Source organism: Sarcophilus harrisii, chromosome 1 (assembly GCF_902635505.1).
Source record: "Sarcophilus harrisii chromosome 1, mSarHar1.11, whole genome shotgun sequence".
NCBI classification, from domain to species: domain Eukaryota; kingdom Metazoa; phylum Chordata; class Mammalia; order Dasyuromorphia; family Dasyuridae; genus Sarcophilus; species Sarcophilus harrisii.
Window position 1 is genome coordinate 164,219,053 of NC_045426.1, and position 27,516 is coordinate 164,246,568.

The following is a 27,516-nucleotide window of genomic DNA, read 5'->3' on the forward strand; positions in this document are numbered from 1 at the left end:
AAAATTGAATCATGAGACCTGAATTGAATTTCTTTCTTACTACCTATGAAATTCTTTATCAAGTTTCTGGGCCTGTTGCTCATCTATAAAATGGATGTGAGTGATGTGGAGAGCAACAGATGATTTGGAGATCTCTTCCCATTCTAGATCAATGATTCTAGGAGACTACTTTTTGGAGATAAAGCACTCACTGTCCATCCATCCCATCAGTTCCTACCTGACACATTAGTGGGTATGTGATTTAATTGGTGTGGTGGGCCCTATTTCTAGGAAGGTAGATTGCCATGTCTTCTCATCTCCTCTGCTTCTTATCCATGTTTTCCAATAACTTTATATAGTATTTTCCCAACAAAAGGGACTCTTTAGGGAAATTTTAGTTCAAATCCAGCCTTACATTTTTCTTAGCTTTATGAACCTGGGTAAATCACTTAACCTCTGTCTGCCTCAACTTCTTCATCTGTAAACTATGGATAATAATAGGACCAACTTCCCAGGATCGTTGTGTGAATCAAATGAGGTATTTTTAAGTGCTTAGCTTGGGGTCTGGCATTTAATAAATGCTAAATGGGCATTCCTTTCCTTCTTCTCCTATCCAGAGAAATCCCTTTGCTTTGCATCTTTGGCTACATAACCAGCTAATCTTCTTTTCTGACCATACTCATCCTTCATAGGGTGCAAAACGTTACTGGCTACATATTGCAGCATACCTTAAAGAGAGAACACCAGCTGAACCACTGTATCAAGGAGTTCGGCACTTTAGATCCTTAGGGCACTGACAGGTATTGGGAATGAAGTAGAAGAAGCACAGATGCTCTTGCTTCAAGGTTGTGGAATAAGAGCTCTGTTAATTGTAACTCCCCCTTAGCAGAGCCATGTTGGATTAGAAGTGAAAAATGAAGTCTTCTTTGCCATATATGGCCAAAGAGCTGGTAAGTGCTACTGTTGAGCCACAAGGCTCCTTACAGACAGAAGGACCTGCTATCCAATGTTTTGTGTCCTTTTTCACGCTGAGGTTACTACTAGGAGCTGCCATTCTTTCCTGCCTGCAAAGATATTAAGTGCCTTGGAGTATATAGCATTTCTTCTAGTTGACAAAGGAAAAGTGATATCTGGGTTTCATTGTAGTCCTCCACCCCCAAATTCAACACACAAATAGGTTATATAAAACAAGCTGTTTTATTTACAAGAGATTATAGTGTAAAATACACAGTTATGAAAAACAGTCATCAAATGGTCCTATAAAAAAGTCAATTTCTAGGCATATTTATAATAGAAGGAACTATACAAGTATATACAATCAATAACATCTCAAATAATGAAACATAACTGTACAATGTGGCACCTCACCCAGCAGAATGTAAGGTCCTTCCCAACAAGGTCTACTTCCTTTTAGTCATTAAGCACCTACAACATAGGAGGTGCTTAACAAATGCCTGCTGTTATTCATTCTCTCTTTCTATGAAGAATAACCTCATCAGGCTATTATAATTTAATTTTTGACAATAATGAAAAATTTGATAATAAATACTGCAACATGAATTTTAAAAACTCTTAAGTGCAACTGTGGTTTCTTATTTACAGGGAAAAAAATTCTTGTCATGTATACCTGAAATATGCTTTTAAAGTTATGTAAAAATTATGTTAATGGCTATTTACAGATTAAAATCATTACGGTCTTTTTCTTTATGAATAATAATGGTAAAAATAAAAGACCAATTAAAAGAAAACACATGGAATTAATTATACAGGGATGCACTTGAGCCAGTTTGTATCAGCTCATAAGAGCTGTGCGCCATTTGCATCTTGAAATTGGCAAACACTACAAATTATGGCTTGATTTATTATTTCATTGATTGTCCATACCAGAAACTGATTGAGAAAATGTCAGTAATACTGATTAAACCGTGTCACATGGTTTCAATGAGTCATTTGTTCAACATTTACCAGTGAATCCCTGGAAACAGAGCATAGAGTTAGGAAGGGGAACATATAGTATACCACCATCATTTTACAATGGAAAATTTGGGGCCTAAGGAAATGAAATGACTTTCTTGGAGTTACACAAGGAGAAAGTGAAGGAGGAAGAATTTAATTCAGGTCCTTATGTCATCATCCATCAAGGCGACAAAAAAGACACCCTGGCTTAGGAACCAGGAAATCTGAGTAGTAGTCCTAATCGTTTGACTGGTCGGGTGACCTTGTAAAATCAATTCCTTTCTCTGGGACCTCATTTTTGATATCTATGAAACAAAGGAGTTGGATTAGGTGATCCCTAAGATTTTTTTCTATAATTCTAAGATAACATTTTAGGGAAAGTCAATTAAGAAGTAGCTTCCAGCTCTAAAATTCCAAAATCAACATTCAGAAAGCAAAGGAATACATTTTTAGGTAACTAGATAATCAGTTACTTCCAGCATGCAGTATCACTTGATTTGATGCCATCTACAAATACATATTTTAGCCTTTTTTTTTCTCTCCCTCAAAATCAACAATTGCTGTTAGAAGGCTAAGCAAAGGAAGCATACAAAGGAAAAATATAGAACCACTGTTTTGGAGCTGGAAGAGACCATAGCAACCATTTAGTCCAGTTGTCTCATTTTATAAATGAGGAAATGAAGGGCCAGAAGAGGTTTAATGACGTGCCTAAAAATCATACATTTTAAGTGATAGGACAGATTCAAAAGCAGGTCCTGTGTCTACCATATCATGAAGTGTCTATTTAAACTGAAAGCCCATTCTTTATGTGGGAACACTTAGAAACGCTGGGTGTGAAACTCCATCTGAACTGCAGTATGATCTCTGCTGATCATAGAATGTGATGGGAAGACACTTCTGAAACGTATAGTATACTTTATGTGATATGAAAGGTGTATTAGTAAGAAGCCTTAACACTGGTTGAACTAGAGGAATAGGAGCTGGATTTCCGAGATAATTTCTTGGAAGTGAGGGACACTTGCATTCTATTCACAGTCCGAACACTTCGACAAAGAAGAGTGTTCTTGGCATGATCCCTAAAATCTTGAGAAACAAAGTAATAAACAAATGGATCGATACAGCTGTTAAGAGTAGAGAGACAGAGAGCTACCATGTACAGAGCATAGATCTGGCTCTGGCTTCTGGTTCTAATCAGGAAATAATGCACCACAAGTAAAACATTACTGGGAGTGAAACAAATCAGGTACATGGCCAGTACGGTGATGATGAGTTTGATGGCTCTTCTCCTCTTCCTTCCAGAGTCATCCATAGCAGAAGAATTGAGTGTCCGGATCATTAGGATGTAGACAGAGGCCGTGAGACAAGCTGGGAACAGGAAGACCCCAATGGCCAGAGAGAGGAAATAATTGAACATATCTCCCGCCAGCACATTAGCAGGCAAAACATCATGGCAGGTTGTGATGTTAAGGTCTGGAATATAGACAGTTTGTTTCACGACATATAGGGGAATGGTTACCAGCAGAATCAGCAGCCATATTCCAATGGAAACCCCTATGGCAATGTTAGACAACTTCCTGGAGCGCACAATGGGATTCATGATAACCCAGTATCTCTGCACACTGAGGCAAGTCATGAAAAGAATGGAACAGTACATGTTGCCATAGAAAAAACCAATCAACACCTTGCACAAAGCTTCCCCATAAATCCAGTTGTTGCCATTTAAATGATAAGCAATCTTCAAGGGAAACCAGATTACAGATAAGAGATCTGCCAAGGCTAAATTGGCCATGTAGATCACAGCAGGGTTTTTCTTCTGTGTTCGAAAAAGGAAAACCCACAGAGCCATGCCATTGCTTGGCAAGCCAATGATAAATACAATTGTATAGACAATTGGAAGGAAGACAGTGGTCAGTCCTCCAGTGAGAATCTCAGTAGAAAATGCATCCACAGAGAATCCTGGCTCCGGCAAAACTTCTCCCTTCCCACTGGATGAGATATTTGGTGAGGGGTTCTTATGACCAATAAAACTTCTCCCTTTGCTTCTGTTAGATCCTGAAAGAGAAAGAAAGAGAAGACAAAAGGGGATCAGTTTAAGACAAAACTACTAATTTTAAAATTTTAGTTTATTGGTTCAATTAGAGGCACTTGAAATTACATGGCAACAAGGTTGAGGTAAAAAAAAAATACAATGCTGACTTTTGAGAATTTCATAATATTTCATGACATCATGTTGATCCACTTGTCTCTATGATAGTCACCAATGCTCAGTGTTCCCACTATTCTATTTTTTTTTTTTTTTTGGTCTCTCCATAGCTTAGTACAGTGACTGACATAGAAAGCACTTTAAAAATGGTTATTTTCTGACCCACACATGTTTCTAGCTAGTAACTTTTAATATTCAAACACTGGGTCAATTAATATGGATTGGGTTTTAGCTACTTTTAAAAAAAAAATCATATCATTTAGCACAAAGAAAATCTAAGCACTAGTTTTAAAATTTTTAATTTCATAGTGGTGATCTGTCAATTGAGAATTGTCAGTGCAAAGCCCAATTCAGGAATTGATGCTGCTAGTCACATTATTTCTTTACAGAAATCCTGACAAATGAAATAGCTCCTTAGACTCCTGCGAAAGTCCCTTTTCTCCCCCTCCCCCATACAAAGACAAATAGTAATAACAACTTATTTCATATATCACTATGGAGATTACAAACTACTTTTTTTTTTTTCCAAAACCTCAGTGTTAGGCGGATGGTACAAGCTCTTTTGTCCCCATTTTATAGATGAGACAATTAAGCCTCAGCAAAGTTAAAAGTCTTGCCCCTGACCACAAGACTGATTCCAAACAGTCTTTTGATTCAAGAATATAATGCTCATTCTTTTTTACCCAGTTGCTTCTCAACAAAGGGCAAGGACCTTATCTGCAAAATTAGGGATTTTGCGTAGATTTCTCCAAGATATCTCCTAATTGTTACTATCTAAACATCTATGATTGCCCTTCCACTGTTATAGTTCCCTCAACAGAGGATACAAGGAGGAAGGATTATAGACTTAAAGCTGGAGATGACCTCAAAGATCACCTAATCTGAACTTGCTTATACAGCTGAAAATTAACATGATTTACCCAACATCATCCACGTAGAAAAATAAAGAATTTGAATAAAGGTTGTTGGACTCTAAATCCAGTGGTTTTTTTCAGAAGTACTTCCCAGAATCCTCTCTATGAATTTTTATTTTATTTTTACCCAATAAAAAAAGGATAGTCTTCACCTGCCCAAGAGCTGAGAATTTAACTATAAATTTGTAACATGGACCATTGCCAGATAACTAGAGGCTAAAAATAAGTATGCCTGCCTATTTTAGAGTGGATAATGTACAAATGACCTATTTTCTGGCAAACTAAAGTCTCTTCCCCTCCTATGCCTACCCCAACCCCAATTCAAGTTTTATATTTTTGAAACTGGAAGGAGACACAGAAAAAACATTTATCTTCTCTTAAAGTTAGTCCTTCATGGTGAAAAGAAAAGAAGAGAAAATTTCAGCATACAATATTATGTTAATGCCAAAGTACAAGAAAGTTATCACATGTCCTAGTGAGATATGTCATAAACTGTGGTCCATAAAACCTGGTTTGAAAAATATATCTATATACAACTGTACTTCAACATAATTGGTTTCCTTTGATGATGCTATATATTATATTTTATGCATTTAAAAAACATTATTCTGAGAAGGTCTTCATAAGTTTCACCAGGTTGCCAAAGGGGTTGATGATACAAAAATGATAAAGAATTCCTGTTCTGGAGTATTATTTCCCAGGCCAAACAATTTTACAAACCAATAAAATATTTAAACACCCTAACAATCTGCTCTGTTTTCTGTCAATGTAAGCAAGCACTGACATTCTTCATGACTAGAGTTTGCAGTAGGGGAGGAGTGGGAAGAAGAAACAAAGAAGGCAAGAAGAGGAAGCCTGAAATAAGAAGGAGGAGAAAGTAGCCTCAGTTGAAATTCACAGGCTTTAAAAAAGTAAAGACCTTTGGTAATAAAATGGTTTATGGACCAATAAAAAAGACTGATGTAAAAATCCACAATGGCTGCATTGTTCCATCCATTATGCTCACACAATCTACCCTCAATCCTTTCACAAGTTTATCCAATAATTCAAATGGTATCATCTTTTCCCCCTTTTAGCTCCTCATCTACTCAGTACAAAGTACAATTTCTCTCTTTTTAAAAAAATTATCATATTTAAAAGTATTGATGTATGAAAACTTAAGTACTGAAGTGTAATGAAGAGAAACATGAAAAACATGAGGAATTGAGAGAAACAAGATAATCTGCGTGTAGAGTGAAGTAAATCGAATCAAGAAAACAATAAACAGTACAATAATGTAAATAAAGAAAATGATTAAACAATGCCTAATGCTGTGTACTTACATTGAACAATATTGATCCCAGAGAAGAGATGGGAAAGTGAACCATCATTCTCTAGTGTAGAATGGGTTCACAAAGATTAATGTTAGATGATTTTGTTTAATTTTTTTTTCTGTATTGCAAAGAAAGGCCCATTTGGGGTGGAGAGGAATATAGCTGGAAATTCCAATGATGGACAAATAAAAGGTCTTAATAAATTTTTTCTTTAAAAATAGACTGCCTTGTTGTAAAACATCTTTTTGTACATACTTCTCACATCAACCTATAAGATAGTGAACTCCATGAGGAAAGGCACATGACCCTAACTTGCTAATAATAGTTTATATATGATAATAACAGTTTTTTTAATTTCCTCTAGAACCCAGCCCAGTGGGGATTAATTTTGTTGACTCACAATGAAATGAACATGCATTCTAGAGTTTCTTAAAGATATATTCATATCACTAAGTGGTCCATGGTTCCCCAAAGGGAAAATACAAACATATTTAACTCACCTTAAAATATAAATATTATCAAAAATGTTTAAGCACCTGAAGGATCTAGAGGATACAAGATAAAGATGTAATCGTCTCTGCTCTCAAGAAAGTTACATCTTTTTGGAAAATATATATATCATGCAGCTTTTTCTGAATGCTATAATAAGTTTTCAACACTGAGATACTCTGCTCAACTTAAGGTCCATATTTGATTTAAAAAAAAATATTAGACTTCTTTTACAACATGATTAATATGGAAATATTTTATATGATTGTATGTGTATATTTATGTGTATTTATATATACACACATATACATATATATATCTTTATAGATATATCATATATATAACCTATATCAAATTGCTTATTAGGGAAAGAAGAGGGGAAGGAAAAAGAATATTTGGAACTCAAATTTCATAAAAAATAAATGTTAATGTTAAATTAAAAAGATTTTGTACAAACACAAACAAAACCAATGCAGTCAAGATTAGAAGGGAATAAAAAATCTGGGAAATAATTTTTACACTAAGTGTTTATGATTAAGGCCTCATTTCTAAAATATGTAGAGAACTGACTCAATTTATAAGAACACAAGCCATTCCTTACTTGATAAATGGTCAAAGGATATGAACAGACAATTTTCAGGAAAAAAATTAAATCGATTTCTAGTCATATGAAAAAAATGCTCTAAATCATTATTGATTACAGAAATGCAAATTAAGACAACTCTGAAGTACCATTTTACCCCTCTCAGATTGGCTAAGATGACAGGAAAAGATAATGATAAATGTTGGAGGGGATGTGGGAAAACTGGGACACCAATGCATTGTTGGTGGAGTTGTGAAATGATCCAACCATCCAAGCAATTTGGAACTATGTCTAAAGGTTTATCATACTCTTTTGATCCAGCAATGCCTTTACTGTGCCTGTATCCTAAAGAGAACAACAACAACAACAAAAAAAAAAAAAGAGAAAAGGACCCACCTGTGCAAAAATGTTTGTAGCAACCCTTTTTGTAGTGACAAGGAACTGAAAACTGAGTGGATGGATTCATTCCATCAGTTGGGGAATGGCTGAATAAGCTATGGTACATGAATGTAATGAAATATTATTATTCTATAAGAATGATGAGCAAACCGATTTCAGAAAAGCCTGGAAAGACTTACATGAACTGGTGCTAAGTGAAGTGAATAGAATCAAGAGAATATAGTACACAGTAACAAGAAGATTATGTGATGATCAGCTGTGATAGGATTGACTCTTTTCAACAATGAGATGATTCAAAGCAATTCCCAATAGACTTATGATAGAAAGTGTTATCTGCATCCAGAGAGAGAACTGTGGAAACTGAATGTGGATCAAATCAGATCAAAGTTTTCCACCATTTGTTGTTGTTTGCTTGTTTTTTTCCTTTCTCTCTCTCTCTTTTTTTAACTTTTTCAGCAAAATGAATATGGAAATATTTAGAATAATGCATATGTTTAACCTATATTGGATTGCTTGCTTTTGCAAAGGTGAAGGTTGAAAATGATCTTTGCATGTATTTGAGAAAATTACCATTAAAAAAGAAAAAAAAACTATCAATAAAAGCTGGCTCCTTCTTGGAAAAAATGAATGTTAAATATTCTCTTTACATATAATTTTTAAAATACTACTTAAAATAAAAAAGAAATAGGGGCAGCAAAGTGGCCCAGTAAATAGAGCACCAGTCCTGAAGTTAGGAGGACCTGAGTTCAAATTTGATCTCAGACACTTACACTGTCTAGCTGTGTGACCCTGGGCAAGTCACTTAACCCCAACTGCCTCAGCAAAAAATTAAATAAATAAATAATAAAGTTTAAGCAATAAAAAGCATTAGAGCCACAAAAATGCATTTTGAAAAGAAAGTTTGTTATGAACAAATGACAAGCACAATAAATACAATGTTATAATCATGGCTTTTTATTTTTAAAAAATTCATGCAAAGTCAGTTTTCAATTTATCCTTGCAAAACTTCATATTACAAATTTTTCTCTCTCCCTCACTCCTTTCCCTTCTTACTTTCCCTCAGCAAGTTATCCAATATAGGTTAAACATGTAACAATGAATACAATGTTAATGATAATAGTAAAAAATTAAAACTTTGAGTAATGGAAAAAGAAATAAAGGTCCTAGAGAAAAGATATCAAAAAGATGGGAAACAGAAGGGGTCCTCAAACTTTTTAAATAGGGGGCCAGTTCACTGTCCCTCAGACTGTTGGAGGGCTGGACTATAGTTTAAAAAAAAATTTGTTTTGTGGGCCTTTAAATAAAGAAACTTCATAGCCCTGGGTGAGGGGGATAACCGTCCTCAGCTGCTGCATCTGGCTCACGGGCTGTAGTTTGAGGACCCCTGATACTGTCAGATAAGGTTTCTATACCTGATGGTTTTGCTGAATTGTTCTCTTTCTCTTGTGGCTCAACATAGGATTAAGGACTGGAAATGACTGAAATGTAAAGACAGCATCAACAAAATCTATTTTAAAGGCATTTTTAAAAATTTCTTTTAAAAAGAAAACACATATCCTAATAAGATGGCAGTTAGAGATACTTCTTTTTAATTGGATGAAGACTATTAGTCAAAATCTCTAAGCAGAAAAAAAATGCAAGGAAATAACAGTTATGTTTTCCTTAGCTCTATGGAGGCTGTTTTTGACATTTAAAGTTAAAAGCATTTCGAATAGGGGGAAAGTTATGAGAACAGGGATAGCGAGTGCATTGAAGGCAATTGTGCTATCAGCCTTATCAAAGGTCTTAGGAATGGAACCTGGAGACAACTAGAGCTGACCAAAGCAAGGGAAGCAGTGTCTGTTAAAAGTCCAGTTTCTGCTCCTTGTGTACTAGGTCTTAGAAGATTGTAAACAACTTGGCTAAAAACAAAACCCTAAGAAGTTTGGTTTTGGGGGAGAATGGATTGGGGATGTGGGAAGCAATTGGGCAATATAGGACAAAAGTTATCAGACTGATCCTGTCTGTGGATCCAGTGATCCCAGGACTATGAGTTCATCTTCTAAGGATTTTATTAAAAGAGGCTCCCTCTTTTAAGAAATCCAATCTATACAAAAATAATCAAAAAATTTTTTTGGTAATAGCAAAAACAAAACTGAATCAAAAACCAAAAAAATTCAAAGTAGTTTGTTCAACGATTGAGGAAGAATTGAGTACATTAAAGGACACCAATACAAAGGCTAGGTTAATGTTTATAAATAGGCTAACCACTCTTTGTCTCTACTTCCTCATCTCTCACTCACTTCTCAATTGTCTACAATCTGGATTTTGACTTCTTTCAATGCAAACTACTCTCTCCTCTGTCATAGCTTAATTGCTAAATCAGTGAACTTTTCCCTCAGCTGTCATCCTTTTTGACCTGTCTGAGGCATCTGACAATGTTGAACATGCTCTCTCCTGGGTACTTCCCCCTTTTCTTGGTTTTCATGATTCAACTGTATTATTTCCTCTGGAGCTATTTCTCCAACTTACACTCACTCTGGCAAGCTGGATGCCCAAAAGTGGGTGACTGCTCTTCTTAAGAGTTTCAGGGAAGATCTGAGTTCAAATTTGAGTTCAGACACTTTTTTAGCTGTGTGACCCTGGGCAAGTCACTTAACCCCAATGAGAAAGAAAGAAAGAAAGAAAGAAAGAAAGAAAGAAAGAAAGAAAGAAAGAAAGAAAGAAAGAAAGAAAGAAAGAAAGAAAGAAAGAAAGAAAGAAGGAAAGAAAGAAAGAAGGAAAGAAAGAAAGAAGGAAGGAAGGAAAGAAAGAAAGAAGGAAAGAAAAAAGGAAAGAAAGAAAGAAAGAACGAAAGAAAGAAAGAAAGGAAGGAAGGAAGGAAGGAAGGAAGAAAGAAAGAAAGAAAGAAAGAAAGAAAGAAAGAAAGAAAGAAAGAAAGAGTTTCAGGGTAGATCCCAGGAGTCAGGACTGGTTTCTCATACTATCCTTCATGAGTCTCCATCTATGTATGCTCCCAACACCCATTGCTTATCAAATAGCCCGCTTTAGTAATGAATGAGAAAGGGCTAATTTATTGAGATGGCAAAGTATGAATAATTGCTATATGAACATGCTCTAAAAAGTCTAGAACATAAGACAATATAGTCTCTCACAAATAAATACAGATTCAGGGAAAAGTGGATTTAAGCTTGGCAGCATGTATTCAAAGTGGTAATCCACAGCTCCTGGTAGCTGGAAGTCTAATTTTTCCTTTGTGGTAGCCACTTGAACTTCTCCTGAAGTGTAGTCCTCTTATGGACTCCTGCAGGTAGTTTGTTAGAGTGCGAATGTGTGTTTAATTTGTCTTTGTTAACACTCAGTTTCCTGGTGTAGACACTACTAATAATCATTACTGTTGCTACTCATTTCTGTTGTGTGGGCTATCTTTTTCAGTCCCACATGGCCACAGTCTAGGAATCATGCTTGGCTTTTTGTTGTCCCTCACCCCCACCCATTTCCAAACAGTTGGTATGTCTTGTGGAGGTAGAATCAATATCTTTGACGTCCATCTCCTTCTGTTCACTTACACCATAATCCCTCTAGTAAAATTGATCATTATCTATTCACCATTCACTATTACAATGCCTTCTAACTAGTCCCAAGGCCTTTAGCCTCTTCCCTCTCCAATATATCTTTTACATAGTTGCCAAAATTCTATTTCTAAATAATATTTCATATCAGTGTTCTGTAAGAAATGACCAGCAGGAGGATTTCAGAAAGTCCTGGAGAGACTTACATGAACTGATGCTGAGTGAAATGAGCAGGGCCAGGAAATCATTATATACCTCAACAACAATACTATATGAGGATCAATTCTGATGGACATGGCTCTATTCAACAATGAGATGATTCAGGACAGTTCCAATGGTCTTGTATGAAGAGCCACCTACACCCAGAGAGAGGACTGTGGGAACTGAGTGTGGTTCACAACATAGCATTTTCACTCTTTTTGGTGTTTACTTGCATTTTTTTTTCTTTCTCATTTTTTCTGGTTTGATTTGATTTTTCTTGTGCAGCAAAATAATTGTATAAATATGTATGCATATAATGGATTTAATATATATTTCTACCATGTTTAACATATATTGGACTACTTGCCATCTAGGGGAGGGGTGGGGGAAAGGGGAGAAAAATGGAATACAAGGTTTTGCAAGGGTTAATACTGAAGAATTATCCATGCCTAAGTTTTGAAAAATAAAAATTTTTGATAAATAAAAAAATAATATTCTAAATATTTGCTATACTTCTAAAGCAAAAATCTAGGTTATGTTCCTCCTCAAAAAATCTCCATAAAATAAAAAATCCTGTTTTTCTTTTATAGCTGGTCACAATCAGCCTCCAGCCTACTATTCCAGGTTCACTGCACAAGACTACTCTTCATAGCCTATTTCAGACAAATAAGTTTTCCACAATTGCTGTTTTCTACAATTTGGCATTCTCATCTCTCATTCACTGTACAAGCTGTCTGTCATTGCTAGAATGCACTCCATAGACTCCTGGGTTCCTTTAAAGCTCAGAGGAAATGCTACTATCTACATGAGTCCTGTCCTGATCATTCAGGCTACTAATACTCCTCCACCACCATTTGTATACATTTTATGTATACACATGTTTTCTGTGCCTCAATAGAATACAAGCTTCTTGAAGGTAGAGATTGTTTTGTTTGCTTTTTCTTGCATTGTGTCTGAAACATTAATAGGCACTTAATAGCTTGCTATTTGATTTTTAGAATCCTCTCTATTATTATATCTACCTTGTTTTTTCTATTCTGTCACTCTATCTGAAGAAATAGCAGGGGGGACTATAGAGGTTTGGAGCAATTTTTAAAAAATTGTTCTTTGCTTCAGGGATTGTCAGAGTCAAAAAATCTGTCACCAAGTTGTTAATCTTTGGGGAAGGAATATGCTATGTGGGTCCCTTCTGTGGAACTTGTGGGAGGTATTATAGAAAAAAGTCACAGTGAATGAGCTTTGCCAGGATGACTTTGAATAAGCCTCACCAGAGGGAATAACCATATTAGAGATGTTTCAGATCCATTTGAACATTATACTGTAAAAATTTACAAATATAAATGACAACAAAGTATTATGGTAAGACATTATCAAGTGACAAGGAATAAAGTAGTCTCAGAACACCACACAATCTATGACAATATATTTTTTTGAAAATAGCGGCATCAAATTCTGATAAGACAGAGGAAGTAGATGTAAGAGGGGGAGAGATGAGCAAAAATGATGCTACTTTCTTAAAGTTTATATGTGCATGTGTCTATGGGGGTAAAATTCTTTTAGAAAACAAAATTGTTTAAAATTTATGATTTTATAGGTGAACTTTACTCATTTGTTTGGTTTTATTGAAACATTAAATTCATAATAAAACTATTTTTATTGCTGAGGCAATTGGGGTTAAGTGACTTGCCCAAAGTCACACAGCTAGGAAGTGTTAAATGTCTGAGACAAGATTTGAACTCAGGTCCTCCTGACTTCAGTGCTGGTACTCTATAAAATTATTATTTAAAAAAAAAACAAAAAAACCAAAAGGAAGTACAGCAAAAACAGAGATGTCCTTTAATAGCATTGAAAAGAGAATATTGTCAGGAATATTACAATATATATATTTTATAGCCTCAATCCAAAGTACCAACTTATATACCTACTATAAATGTTTACTCAATTCCTGAATACAAAGGCTACACAGAACTTGCGTTTAAAAGATATTAGTAATCATTAAATAAACATTTGTTAAGTGCCTAATGTGTATCAGGCACTATGCTAAGCTCAGCATAAAGAGACAAAAAAGAGTTACTGCCTTCAAGGTGGGGCAAATTATCTGTATCTACTCAGAGATAGTTGGCTTACTCAGTTACTCAGTATCTTACTCATGTAATCATAAACCCAAAAGGATTTGTACAGACTTGAACTTGTACAGAATTTCTCTGGATTCCTACAACCTATCAAAAGTGAAGGAACCTTCATAAAAGTATATAATTATGACTTAAAGTGGTTTCAGATTTAAAATTCAAATTATGGGGAAAAAATTAATAACTTCATTTCTTTTATGTTCCTTTTGTAATCTTATTATAATGAGAAAGTCTCTCTTTTTCTCTGCATATATCCTCTATATGAGTTGTTATAAATGCTCTTTTCTAAAATTACAAAAACATAAAAAGGTAAAAGAATTCAGTCTATATGTGCACATGTATGTCTAGAGATACATACATATATATGGATGTCATGTATGTTTGTATACATACACATGTCAGTTACAAGACTAGCCATATCATTAAATTCAGAAAATTCCACTACTGAGCCTTTATCCTAAAAAGGAGAAGAGAAGGGACTAAGCTTTTATACAGTACCTACACCACACATTCTGCTAAGCAGATATTTTTTCTGCAAATATTTTTTCATTTAACCCTCATAATAATAGTACACAGGTATTATTATTTTCCATATAACAATTCTGTGAGACCCCTAAGACCGAAAATAAACAGAAAATGACAAAACTTTGGAGGATCTGTGGGAAAATAGGCGTATTAATGCATTATTGATGGAACTATGAAATTGGTCCAACCATTCTAGAAAACAGCTTGAAATTTTGCCCAAAAAGTCACTCAACTATGACCTAGCAATCTCACTACTAAGCCCATCCTCAAAGAGAACAAAGAAAGAGAAAAAGAATCCATATATACAAACATTTTTGTAGCAGCAAAGATACAAAGTGGGCACACAATTGGAAAATGGCTTGAGATATAAGAATGTAATTGAAAACTATTGTGCCATAAGAAATGAAAAGGGAATTGTTTTAAAGAACCTAAAGAGACTTGTACGAACAACAGAACAATTTCTACAGTAACAACAATACTGCAAAACAATTTGGAAAAACTTAAGAACTCAGTTCAATGCAATGGCCAACTGTCACTCCAGAGGCCGGATGATGAAACAATCAACCCGTTTTCTGACTAAGGGCAGAATGAGCCATAGATGTTTCTGGACAAAGATTATGGGGGACAAACAATTACTTATTAAGGCCCGACTATGTACTGGAAACTAAGCTAAGCACTTATAAATAATATCCTATCCGGTGGGCACAAGAATGGGAATTTGTTTTGCTTGAGTACATGTATTTGTTATAAGGAGTTTGTTTTTTCCTTTCCTTTTCAGTTATTGGGAGTGGGGAAAGATGGAAGGAAGGAAAAATTGATTTTTGTTTATTTTTATTGTTTATTTTATAATTAAATAAAAATAAATTTTGTAATTTTAAATTGTCTTAAAAGACAATAAAACATGTAAAGTAGATAGTGCAAGTATTATCATTTTACAGATGAGGTAGCTGAGGCTCTGAAAGTCTTGGTCACATTGCTAAAAAGTGAGAGACTTTCAGAGCCTTGATCACATTGCTAATAGGTTTCAGTTGAACATTTTTTTCTATCACTCTCCATTATCAATAAGCATCTATTACATAGGTGATAGGCCAGACCCCGTGTCAAGCACTAAGGATACAAAGATTCTTGTCACCCTTTTTGAATAATTCACATTTAAATGGCATTTTGGGGTTTATATTTTTTTCAAAAAGGCCCTAAGAAATCAATAACAAGCATTCATAACTTTTATTTATAAGATCAAAAGCTTGGATTTTACCTATTAAATTATAATATTATAATGCAATAAAATGCTATGGCACTGAAAAAACACTATGAGAAACAGAAGGAAATAGGAAAACATGAAAATTATGCTAATCGAGATAAGTAGCAACAGAACATTTATTACTGACTACAACTGTATAACAGAAAACAAAGCAAAAGGAAAAGAAACGGAGAAGGAAATTCAGAAAAGTATTCTTTCTTGTAGTTTATTCATTTGTTTGATTCTCTTTTGTTAGAATGTATAATATATTTTAGGCTTTATGAGTGATCTTCCCCTTTATTTTGTATAAAAGTTAGGTTTGGCCTTTGTCAATAATTATTAGGCATGTTATTTTTGATTTTATATTTTCCCCTGATTGCATGTAAAAACAATTTTTAATATTCACTTTTAAAATGTTTGAGTTCCAAATTCTTTCCCTACTTCCTTCGTCTCCCCCCTCATTGAGAAGGCAAGCAATTTGATATAGGTTATATATGGGTGCAGTCAAAAGCATGTTTTTAAAAAAATAAAAATTGATAAATATAAAATAAGTAGTTCACTAAAAAAAAAAAAAAAAAAAAAAAGATCAGTCCAGAGAAGACCATGTTCATCAGCCAATAGGCATTAGTTCACTAAGTGGTTACTATGTGCCAATCAACAAGACAAAGAAGGGGGTAGGGGGTCACAATAAAAGGTAAAAAACAGCCTCTGCTTTCAAGGAACTCACATACTAATGGAAGAGAAAACATGTAAATAACTAGGACCATGAAGGATAATTATAGTGAATAGAAGGCATTCTCAGAGAGGAAGAGGCTAGGGAGGGTGGACAGGATTTGACTAGACTTAAAGTCAGGGAAAGGAGTTTCATTGTTAGTAACTAGTGAGGTGGGGAATTTCCAATATACATTGTGGAAGTAGAGAAGCCATTCATCCAGAGCAGGAAGATCAGCCCCACCTCTGCAGCTAACTAGCTTGGGCAAGCCACATTATCTCTAGGCTGAAGTTACCTAGATTCTATAAAATCTAAAATTATCTTTAATTTGCCCTTGAGCCTTTCTCAGTTATAATATCCCCATCTGGGAAATAGGGATAATATTATCTTCACTGTCAATTTCTCAGGATCTTTTGAATGAAAGTATTTTGTAAATCTCAAAGTATCATAAAACATGAGTTATTCCATTTCTTACATAGAGCCTTACCTATAGTAAAAGCTTACTAAATGTTGACTAAATGGAATGATTCTATACATACTGTGAAAAATAACTTAAGGAAAAAAGTAGCTTTAAGTGAGTTGTACACAATGCTTGTAGCAAAACTGAGGAGCACAAAGAGGTGAGAAAATACACGTTACAGGACAGCAATAGAAAAATGGATATACAAGATAGAGGGGTAGATAAGGCAGACATTCGTAGCTAGTTTACCATTTACCAAAACATTCTCATTTTACAGATGAGGAAACTGAGGGAAACCCTTGGATTAAGTGACTTGCTAAAAGCTAATTAGTATCTGAGGCCATCCATATTTGAACTCAGATCTTGCTGACTCCAGGCCTACCTGCCCACTAGTCCTACTATAAATATTCATTTGTCCAGAAGCAGGCAATTCCAGTGTCAGAGAAAAGGATGGGTAGATTGAGATGATGATCTTTTCCACTGAAACAGTGAACCTCATTTAATATAAATACCAAAATACCACTTAACCACCTTTGGGGAAATGACTGCCTAATTATGTGGGAAAAGAGCTGGGATATAATATTAAGTAGCCTTAGTTAAACAGTAACTTGTTGCTTTTCATGAAGCCTTTATTCCACTCTCTAACCAACCCCCTACCTGACAACACCCTGAGTTACTGATGCAGTTTTTCTATGTGTCTTTCTATTCCTAAGTGTCTAGCACAGTGCAGGGAACCTACAAAAAAGAGCTTTGTGAAGCATGTGTTTTCCACAGTACAAAATTCTTAAATATCTTCATAGAATTGTAGGATTATGAACTTATTTCACTTTAGAAGAGATTGGCAAATTGGGAAATCACAATTTTCCGAGGCCTAAAACCAGATAAGCTAAATGCTATTACTTTTATGCCAAAGAATGGTATTTATTCTGTTTATCCTGAGAAAACAGACCTGTATACATTTATTATCCCATTACCAGACATTTTCCTAGCTAGAAATAAACAGTTTACACAAGTTCTTTCAATCTCATTCCACAAACTGTGATTTCTTTTTTTCCTTCTCTCTCTCTCTTTCCCTCCCTCCCTCTCTTTTATCTTTCTCTCTTCTTAGTTCCTTTGAGTAGAAATAAGAAAAGTTGAATCTGTGAAGAAAGATTTTTACAATAAGTAAAAAAGTGTAACTTCAATTTTTTTTTTTTTAAATAAAGGGATTTGGAGTCTCCATGAAGCCTTGGAAATATTAAAGAGCACATAATTAATGTCTTTTTTAAGAGACAGCATACAAAAAAACGAATCCTAGCCACTTATGTATTCTTTTGTACTTATTTGTAGTTTTCTCAAAAATTGGATCCCCATTGAAAGTGCATTGTCTCACTTTCAAACCAGGTATCTCCCATTGCATCTTTACTGGAATCACAGCTCATTCCATAATGGGCATGTCCATGTTTTTCTTTATGTAGAAAATGTACACAGGTTCAACAAGAACACCAAGAAACCTGTTAACAAAGAGCTACTCCATCCTGTACTGTACTGTATTGTCCTCTTCTGTTTTGCTTACACAGAAAGCAGGAGAGTCCGTTGCCACATGATCACAACAGCTGGCATCTGGGTGTATCATTAAAAAAAAGCATAGCTAAGATGTGTGACAGCCAGAGGACATAGTCAGGAGCCCAAAGGTCTAAAATTTGCTAGACATTCAAGCTGCCCCTAAACACTGAAGCTAACTTCCGTACCTCGAAATGACTGAATAAGTAGACAGGATCTGCTTTTTTAAAATGGCAGGACACCTGTCCACATACCAAAGTTTAGGACTCTTCAAAGATGCCTGATAAAGACAAAAGTCCATTTGAGGTCTCCCTGCCAGAGATGTGTAGGAGCTGGAGAAAGTTTTGTGACAAAAAAGTTTTAGAATGGAAAAATTAGGGCATTCAAAGGACTCACATTAGAGAGTTCCCAGAGTCTGAATAGTGTAACTTTACATCGATGAGCAATAGACACCCTCATGGGAATCAACCTCGGCAGCAGCTTCTGAATCAATGCTCCAAGGCCAGGTAATAACCTCCAAACTATAGCACCCCATCCCAGGGGACCCGCCAAGGAAGTCACAAGGGTTTGTCAAAAGGTTATAATTACTTAATGTTTGCAAAATGCTATAGCCCCAAAGCCCAGCACAGCGGGCAGTGACTCCACCCAGCAGAGATTTAGGGGGCCCAAATGCCAGGTGAAAGGCAGAATCCGATCAGCAAGAGCCGCACCTGAGTCACTTAGATGCAGCAGACAAAGCAAAGGATTTGGAACCAAAAGACCCGAATTCAAATACCCGCCTCTGCCGCATACCAATTGTTCGATCTTAAGCAAGTAATTTAACTTTCTGACGCTCAGTCTCTTTACTAGTAATTTAAGGTAGTATGTAACATAAAATGATAACGTTTAGAAACATACTATCTTCCTTTCTCCCAGGATCAGCAGAAGCGTTTCTCATCATCTTACCGCAGTATTTCCAACCTCCTACATCCGACGCTCAGTCTCTTTACTAGTAATTTAAGGTAGTATGTAACATAAAATGATAACGTTTAGAAACATACTATCTTCCTTTCTCCCAGGATCAGCAGAAGCGTTTCTCATCATCTTACCGCAGTATTTCCAACCTCCTACATCCGACGGCTAGGGAAGACTTACCTCCCCTAGGAAAAAGGGCTTTAGCTCAGAGCTTGAATCACAATAGGTGCTATATATACAAAAGCTTATTGCTTTCTCCCTAACGCATCTAAGAGTAAATTCCCATCCCCTCAGAGGAGCGCAACTGGCTAAGTATTTAAGACTTTCCAGATTCGGCCAGCTCCCTCCCCAGCCCACATAGCCTAAGGGTACCGCGGGGTCCGAAAACCACGCCGCCTGAGCCCAATTCCTTCTTCCGTGGCCCGGAAAGAAGACTCATTTTGTTCCTAGCCTGGAAAGACTTGCCCCTTCCGTAAATCTTACCTGGAGGCAAGACAGCGGAGGAGGAGGAAGAGGCGACAGCAGCGGCTAGTAGGGCTGCGCACCCCAGCAGCCACGCCGGGCCCCAGGCGCGCATCTTCCCGCGGCAGCCCAGCAACCAGTCCCGGGCTGGGGCAGCCGCTGCTACAAGCACCGGAGCTGGAGAGCTTCAGAGCGGACCCAGCGCTGCTGTTCTTCCTTAGACCCCTGGAAGACAGAATCCAGTACAAATTTCGGGCCAAGGCCAAATCCGCCCTTCCAACAAGGCGCAGAGATGGAAGTTTCACTGAAACTTGAGGCTCACCTGAGGGACGTCAGCGCCCGGGGCTCGGCCCCACCTCCTTGGAACCTTGGAGCCGAAGTCCCGCCCCCGTGGAACGCCCACCTGTCGGGGAGGTAGCGGTGGGAGGGGGGGGGGGGGCACGCCCTCAAGCTTTTGAAAGTGGAGGAGTTCTACCGCCAGGGAAGAGGTTGAGACTCTGGACAGAAGCCCGTGAGGTCACCGGACTGGAATGTAAGCCGCAGTCTGGGGTGAAGAAAATCGGGCGGTCGTGTCAGTGCCTGCAGCATGTAGGTGTTTGAGCATTCTCTGAGGATGCCCCCCAAAAAACAACGGAACCGAACCCCAAAACCAAGCCTGCCCTCGGAAAAGAAGACAAATGCCTGTTACAGAAAAAAAGACAATTGCGGAGGAAGTGGGGAAAAGGTGTGCAACGCTGCTTTTCTTTTTTCCTTTTAGGTCTTTGTTAGAACATTTTCTGCATGGTGAGTGGGGAGGGATATAATATATATAAAGATATGTATAAAAACGTGTATAAAAATACATGTCTATGTATAAATAAATATGATGTAAAAGCTAAATGTATTTGCTTTTACAAATAAAACAATTTTTAAAAAATAATTTGAGAACTCTAGCCTCTGTCTCTTTTCTCTCCTGATCACAACTGAGTGGGGTGAATCCCTTTCATTGTCAATTAAATGTTGGGTGCTGAGACTTCCTGACTTTTTGTAGCTATGATTTATTTTTTAAAATTAAAAGACACCCCCAAAGTGAGATATAATTTGATTACCTTTAATTTAATATTTTTTCTTATAGCTTCCTTGCTTTAGAAATCATTAATTGTTGAATACAATCTAGCTGATCTTAAACTTGGGATGGACATTGAAATTTTCTTTTCTTGAAGATGAATGTTGCTATATTTATCTGCTAAGTTTAAGGTCCCATTTGAACTTGAGTCCCAGGCCCACTTCTTCATCTCCTTTGTCTTGTTTGGGCCCCCACAAGATACAATAAATGCTTTTCTTCATGTGACAGCCTTTCCTAGAATAATTTGGCCATGGGATGCTTTGAGTTATGAAATATATTAATATCAAAATATTCAGTGTTTTTAATACAAAACTATTTGTGTAATATTTTAGTGAGAAATAGCACTAGCCTAAAAATTTTTCTTATTTTGCTGAGGCAATGGGGTTAAGTGACTTACCAGAGTCACACAACTAGGAAGTGTTAAGTGTCTGAGATCAAATTTGAACTCTGGTCCTCCTGACTTCAGGGATGGTGCTCTATCCACTGCTCCACCTAGATGCCTCCTTAAAAATTTTCTTATAAAATTTTTGTTGACAACTTTTTAAATACTGGAACTTCACAAAACAGGGCCTGGGAAATTCTGTTGCGTTCCTGTGCACAAGTGTAGTAAGAGCATAGAAGAAGAGTTGAGACAGAGGAGTAATTAGAGTAGCTTGATGCTGAATGGAAAAGTCTCATCTGTGAAGTTTAAATAGAAATCTTAGAAAGCAAAAGTAATACCTGGCATTTACATAGCACTTTATGGTTGGCAAAGCACCTTACAATATTATTTCATTTGATTCTTACAATAAATCTGTGAAGTAGGTACTAGATAGATGAAATTAAGATTAAATTAGAGATTGAGACTTATTCTTGCTGAAGTGTTTGTTAGATGATCCTAAGATCTTTGAGGCAGCTGGTGGGGAAGTAGATATAGCCCTGGGTTCATACCCTTCAGAAAGCCTTAGCTGTTTTACTTGGTAAACAACGCTTGGCAAATTATTTAATCTCTATTTTGCCTCAATTTCCTCAGCTGTAAAATGGGAATAATCAATAGTTGCATTTTATATAGAAAGGCTTATTATATCCTTCCAGCTTAGAGATTCTATAATTTTGTACAAAGGTCTAAACTTTTATATTTTTGTAACCCATAGTTTAGAATCAGTCTTATAGAAAGTCATCCTAAATTCTATATCCCTATCTATTAATTTAGGGTTCCTAAATATGTAACATCCCAAATGTCAATTATTCCCCATACTCAATTCATGGATACAGATAGACCTCTAACTTCATAGAAGTACTCTAAGGGCTTAGAATTTCTCTAGAAGAAAAACTTCTTGAGATTGTTAGAAAGGCATTCTCCTTTCTGACTTTCAGAGAAAAAAACAAAGGTCAGTCTTTCCCATTCCTTGATCAGTCCCTCACTTTTACTTTACCCTCTTACCTTTACTCTCCTCATGATGGCATTACTCAGGGACTACACTATTTTTCCTATAAACAATCTGAGTCTTAGAACCTCACATATGGATCCTCTCTACATATCTACCATTTCCTGAGCAAAATGGTCCTGCAAATGCTTGCCTATGACTGGGTCAAAGAATCCTCCTTTTAAGTCCCATGGATGTCTACACTTACAGCTTCAATGTATCTCTGCCTCAAGGCAGACATTAATGTTGCCTCATGGGAAACTGCATATTTTAAAGATTTCTACCACAAGATTGGGACCCGGATCTACTTTGAATTCTGCTGCATTTGTATATCTTGTCTCTGCTTTCTTAGATCATATCCAAAAGAAAAGAGGAAAGTATCTGTCCGCACATGACTCCCTTTTATAGGACTAAAACAAAAGGCAGCTATGACTCACTAATCTCCAATTGATCTACACAGTTACCAAAGATTTATAAAATCAAAGTATCCATGAAAGTTTTATCACCATAAAAGTTCATCAAATATCAGAGAGCTCCCTTCTTAATCCCCTAAACTCTCTCTTCTCAGTTGAAAATTTGGAATTCCTGCTAAAACCACTAGGGTGCCTTTGGGTACATTGGTCTGTAACCTCAATTCTGGGTATCTCCGTAGAAACCCAGAAAGATTCCACAATATCTATAAGTAGCATATTCAGTGTTGTAGTTACACCCTCCCTCTGCCTCATATTTAATCTCGTCTTCTGTTTTTTTCTGTTACTTTTTATCCAGAGTCTACAGTTATTTTCAGGATGCATAAATTACCACTCTGATGTGAAGGTCCAGACCTCCAATTTCTGAATAGACCTTGGACTTTATCTCCAACTCTGACAAATTTCCTTTAGATTTACCCCTACCTAGGTGTTTTCAAGGATCTGTCCCAACCTCCAATGAATAGAAAAAAAATAAAATGTAGCAAAAAAAAAAAAAAAAAAAAAAGTAAAACAAAAGCAGAGAAAATACTTACCTCCTCTTTTCCTCCACTTAAGTCATCCACTGCATCTTGGGATCAAATCATCTTGACTTTTATCCTGCTACTGGACTTTGATGACTGAGGGGGAGTGACTCTGAAGACTGCTCAGCTCTGCTGATATCCAATTGATGTGCAAGTCAAGACATCACTGGGTGATGTCATTGGTCCTCTTTGAGAGCAAAAATTGAAGAACAACAATACTAGCAAGGGGAAAAGCACCCAGAATTTTCAGGACATCAAGCAACTTCCTTCCTAAGGACATACTCTCCATAAGGATTCCAGAAAAGTCTCCAGCTTTTATTCACCTATTACCATTTTGAGGTTCCCTCCCACATGCCTTGTTATGGGCAACAAGTCTAGCTCTACTCCCAATTTTCCTATCCTCAACCTACTAATCCTGGAAGAGTTTTTTATGACTTGTGCCATTGCTATGGCACGTTTCTCATTCTACGTGTTGTTCCAATGATTTCTAATACAGGAATTATCATTAAATTTACCCCAAATGATGGTTTTGTACTCTATTTTTCCTTGTTCCTGTTAGAATTACTTATGAGCAATATGAATAAAGAAGGATCCTAATGAATTTATGATTCCTTGAAGACTGAAATCAGCTTCCAGGCCTACCACCAGAGAATTTGTTCCTAGGGAGACTGTTTGTTAACTAAAATAGGGAATCAAAGCTATAGTTTAGGGTAAGGATTATAGAGGAGGAAAGTTGTTGCTGATATAAAATAAAGGAAATAATGTGGGACAAATGGATAAAAAATAATTATGACTTTGTTTCTTTTCCTTACCTTTTGTTCTAGACAAAATTTATTTTCATTTTAAGCCAAAAGGGAGCTTGGGAATTTCTCAGCATGTTTGGGAAAAGACTATTATTGTAGTGTCGGATATGAAGACAAAAAGGAAACACTATTCTTGGCTTATGGTGGTCTCATTATGACTAAAGAGATCTTATTCTGCTCTTATTTGTGAGACACTTGCTAGATACTCCACCCCATTAGACTGGAGATGGGATAGTTAGCAAGAGACACTGAAGATAAAGCTCAGAAGCTTTAAAGCAAGGAGCAAAACTTTGTGCCAATATGAATCAATCAATAAGCATGAACTCTAAACTGAAACTGAACTCTGCATAATTATGATAATCAAATGTAAGGGATAGCTCTCTGGGAGGGAAATAGAAATGATATAAAAATAAAAGATATCAATGAAAAAAAAAAGCCTAGAATGAACTTTCCTCTTGGAAAGGAGAATTCCTGATCTGGTCAGCAGCAGCTAAAGTTCCCCTTCCCCCCATTCCTCCCTTATTATATCACTTAAGCACCAAAGAATTTCTCTGGGGCTATAGGGTGGAAGTATTCAAATCACCCTAGGGGGGGTCAGGAGAAAGATTCTTGGCATCCTTCAGTAAAGTATTCAACCTGGGAATGCCATTTATTTTGAAAGGAAGGAAGAGGAAAGATCTCAGCAGGCTAATAAACTACAGGGCTAAAGTCATTTGCAAGCTTCCTTCCTTCCCAAGAAGCCTTATTAAGTCACAAATTCATATCTTTGATATAATCAATAAACAAGGCATATATGTTAGAAAAAAAGAAATCATTTCTTTATAATAGTGAACTCGGTGTCTGAAAAGTAAAAGAAAAGCAAAGTAGCTTATATTAGCCACAAGGCCATTAATGCCATTATCTTCACTTTCACATAAAAACTTTCTTTTAAATTTAAATGTAAATAATCTCTCTCTCCTCCCCAAGACAGCAAGCAATTCAATATGTTATATATGTACAAACATGTTAAACATATTTCCATATTAGTCATGTTGTGAAAGAATAATCAGAACAAAAGGTACAAAGTATGAAAAGAAAAAAAACAACAAATCAAATTTTAAAAAGTGAAAATAGTTTCCTTCTATCTGCATTTGGTCACTAAAGTTCTTTCTCTGGATTTGGATTGCATTTTTTATTGTGAATCTTTTAGAATTGTCTTGGATCACTGTATTGCTCAGAAAAGCTAACGAAATCTATCATAGTTGATTATCACACAGTGTTGCTATTGCTCTGTACAATGTTCTTTTGGTTCTGCTCACTTTGCTCTGCATCAGATTTTTCCAAAATCCACCTGCTCCTCATTTCTTATAGCATAATAGTGTTCCATTACATTCATATGCCACATCTTGTCAACCATTCCCCAAGCGATGGATATATTTTTCTGTTTATATTTTTGCAATCATTTTATATATATATATATATATATATATTTTTTTTTTCTTATGGTAGGGATTTCAGATGAGGAGGAAAGGAATTGGGAAAGGAGAACAAGAGTCTATTTTTGTATAAGTCCAACATGCCAATATCCTGAAATTATATCTTGGTACCAAGAAGGAGCACATTAAAGGTGTTATACTATAAGATTATAAATTTAGAGTTGGAAAGGAACCTAAATATCAGACAATTTAGTAAAAAGCAGAACTGGAATTAGAACCCATGTCTTCTGATTCTGAGTTCAGTCCTTTTACTACTGTACTATAAATCCTTCTACTTATCTTTTTGTTGTTATTACATGGGAGCCTTACCTACTTTTAAAAGGAAAATATTTACTGAAACTTTACCAAATATATGTGTCATACTGTCCAAACTTTTTCAATCAGGATAACTTTAAGCTTCCAACCCACCCACTTTCCTGATTCTGTAAGCAGGCATATATACAGGCGTTGGAGAGTTCAAGTAAATTATTTTATTTTTATGGCTACTCTTTACTTACACAGTTTGTTGAGCAATTGGCTTCCATAGACAAATTACAAATTATAGTAGACATTAAAGAACTTTCTGACATCGATGTATAAATGATTTGTCTAACCCTAAGTTAAGAAAACAGATTGGGATAACCAGGACTGTGCCAAGGGATGGCAGCCAAGGAAGGAGCTGACCACCAAAGGAGTGGCCCTGGTCCAGCAGAGTGGGAAAGAATAGTTAATAGAATGCTATTGTGTCTCCTTACCCTCTACCCAGCTACCCATGAGGGGAACATCAAGGACTGGGGTGAGAAGGTCCCTCTGGAGGCAGAAAGTAGTAAATCACACAAAGGATTTTGTTTGATTTGTTCTGTTTTCTTTTGTAAAGGAAAAGTAGAAAAAAACACAAACTGTTCCAAAATAAGTAAGCAAAACCAGGAGATTAATATATTTAAGGACTCTTAACAACAATTCTAAATAGAAAGAACTACTTTTGCTGGTGGAAGGAAGGCTGGAGCACCAAGCGGGGTAGGAGGAACCTTGATAAATTTATCTAAAATTATCTCATGTCATTACTGACTAGGTTATGATTTTTTGGTAACTTGCTTGTCCTCTTAGAGTCTCATTTTACATACCTGTGGAAATTTTTCTAAATATTCTCTGATGTCTCTTTCTTGGTCTAAGATGTGATATTATTATTTTAAATATAATAATTAAATCTATGCATTGTTTTGGTCCCTAATTTTCTTGTTCAGTAATGACTTTGTTCTTCAGGGAGGAGCCATCTCTTTAGAAGGAATGAAAAAAGTCTTGTTGGGATTCAGTTGTGTTCTTTGCATTTTCTAATAAGTGAAAAATAATCAACCATATATTCAAAGTTATGTTAGCTTGCACGGGAGCCTATCTCTTTGGTGGAGGCCTAGATAGAAGTAAATTCTGATACTCCAAGGGAATAATCCAGATTGGGACAAAAAGATTCCAACAAAATTTCACATGCAAAATCCCCAACATTGAACTGGATAAACCCAAAATTGTGGTTCTAAGTCATAAGTTATATTTTGGTCATTTGACTGGAATGTTTTAAAAAAATTGCTCTGAGGCGAAGGCTGACAGCTTTAGAAGGAATGAATCAGGACAAATACCTCAAGACTATGTCCCTAAAATCTACGTTGTTGAGAATCTATCAGAGAAGTTTTTGATTTTTTGTTTTAGATCTCAACTTTCTATATTTGTAGGGACTTAATTTAAATATATCCCTATAAGCATCAAGGCAGAAACAAACTTAGAGGAGCAGAACAGAATTATATTTTTGGAAAAAGTATAAGAATTATTACTACCCACATATGGGAGGTATTGATCCCCACCAAAGACTATTGATTTGAAGTAAGGGCAGATATATAACTTGATAAGGGTATTCTTGAAAGAATTTTATTAATAAAAGCTGACATTTATATAGAATCTTAAAATTTATTTTGTTCGAACCTAACAAGGACTTAATAAGGGAGATCCTACAAAGTCCTGACTTTCGATTTCATTAATTTAGGGAACTCCTAGGAAGAACATTCCCTTTGTCAATGAGGGTGAGAAACTGGACAGAATTGAATCTTTTTTTCTGGATCCAAAAGTGATTCTCTATCCCATATTTCATGTTGTTTC

The 27,516-nt window shown here is 36.0% G+C and overlaps 1 protein-coding gene across 1 annotated transcript; it reads right to left on the bottom strand.

Moving 5' to 3' along the window:
- Window positions 1–1,154: 1,154 nt before the first annotated feature.
- Window positions 1,155–23,877, bottom strand: F2RL1 (F2R like trypsin receptor 1). The gene is made up of 4 exons (XM_031966256.1): window positions 23,127–23,877; window positions 19,935–20,156; window positions 19,634–19,837; window positions 1,155–3,987 (listed from the first exon to the last, which is right to left on the bottom strand). Exons 3-4 carry the CDS (start codon window positions 19,725–19,727, stop codon window positions 2,873–2,875), a joined length of 1,209 nt encoding a protein of 402 aa, XP_031822116.1. The 5' UTR covers window positions 19,728–19,837; window positions 19,935–20,156; window positions 23,127–23,877; the 3' UTR covers window positions 1,155–2,872.
- Between the last annotated feature and the right edge of the window lie 3,639 nt (window positions 23,878–27,516).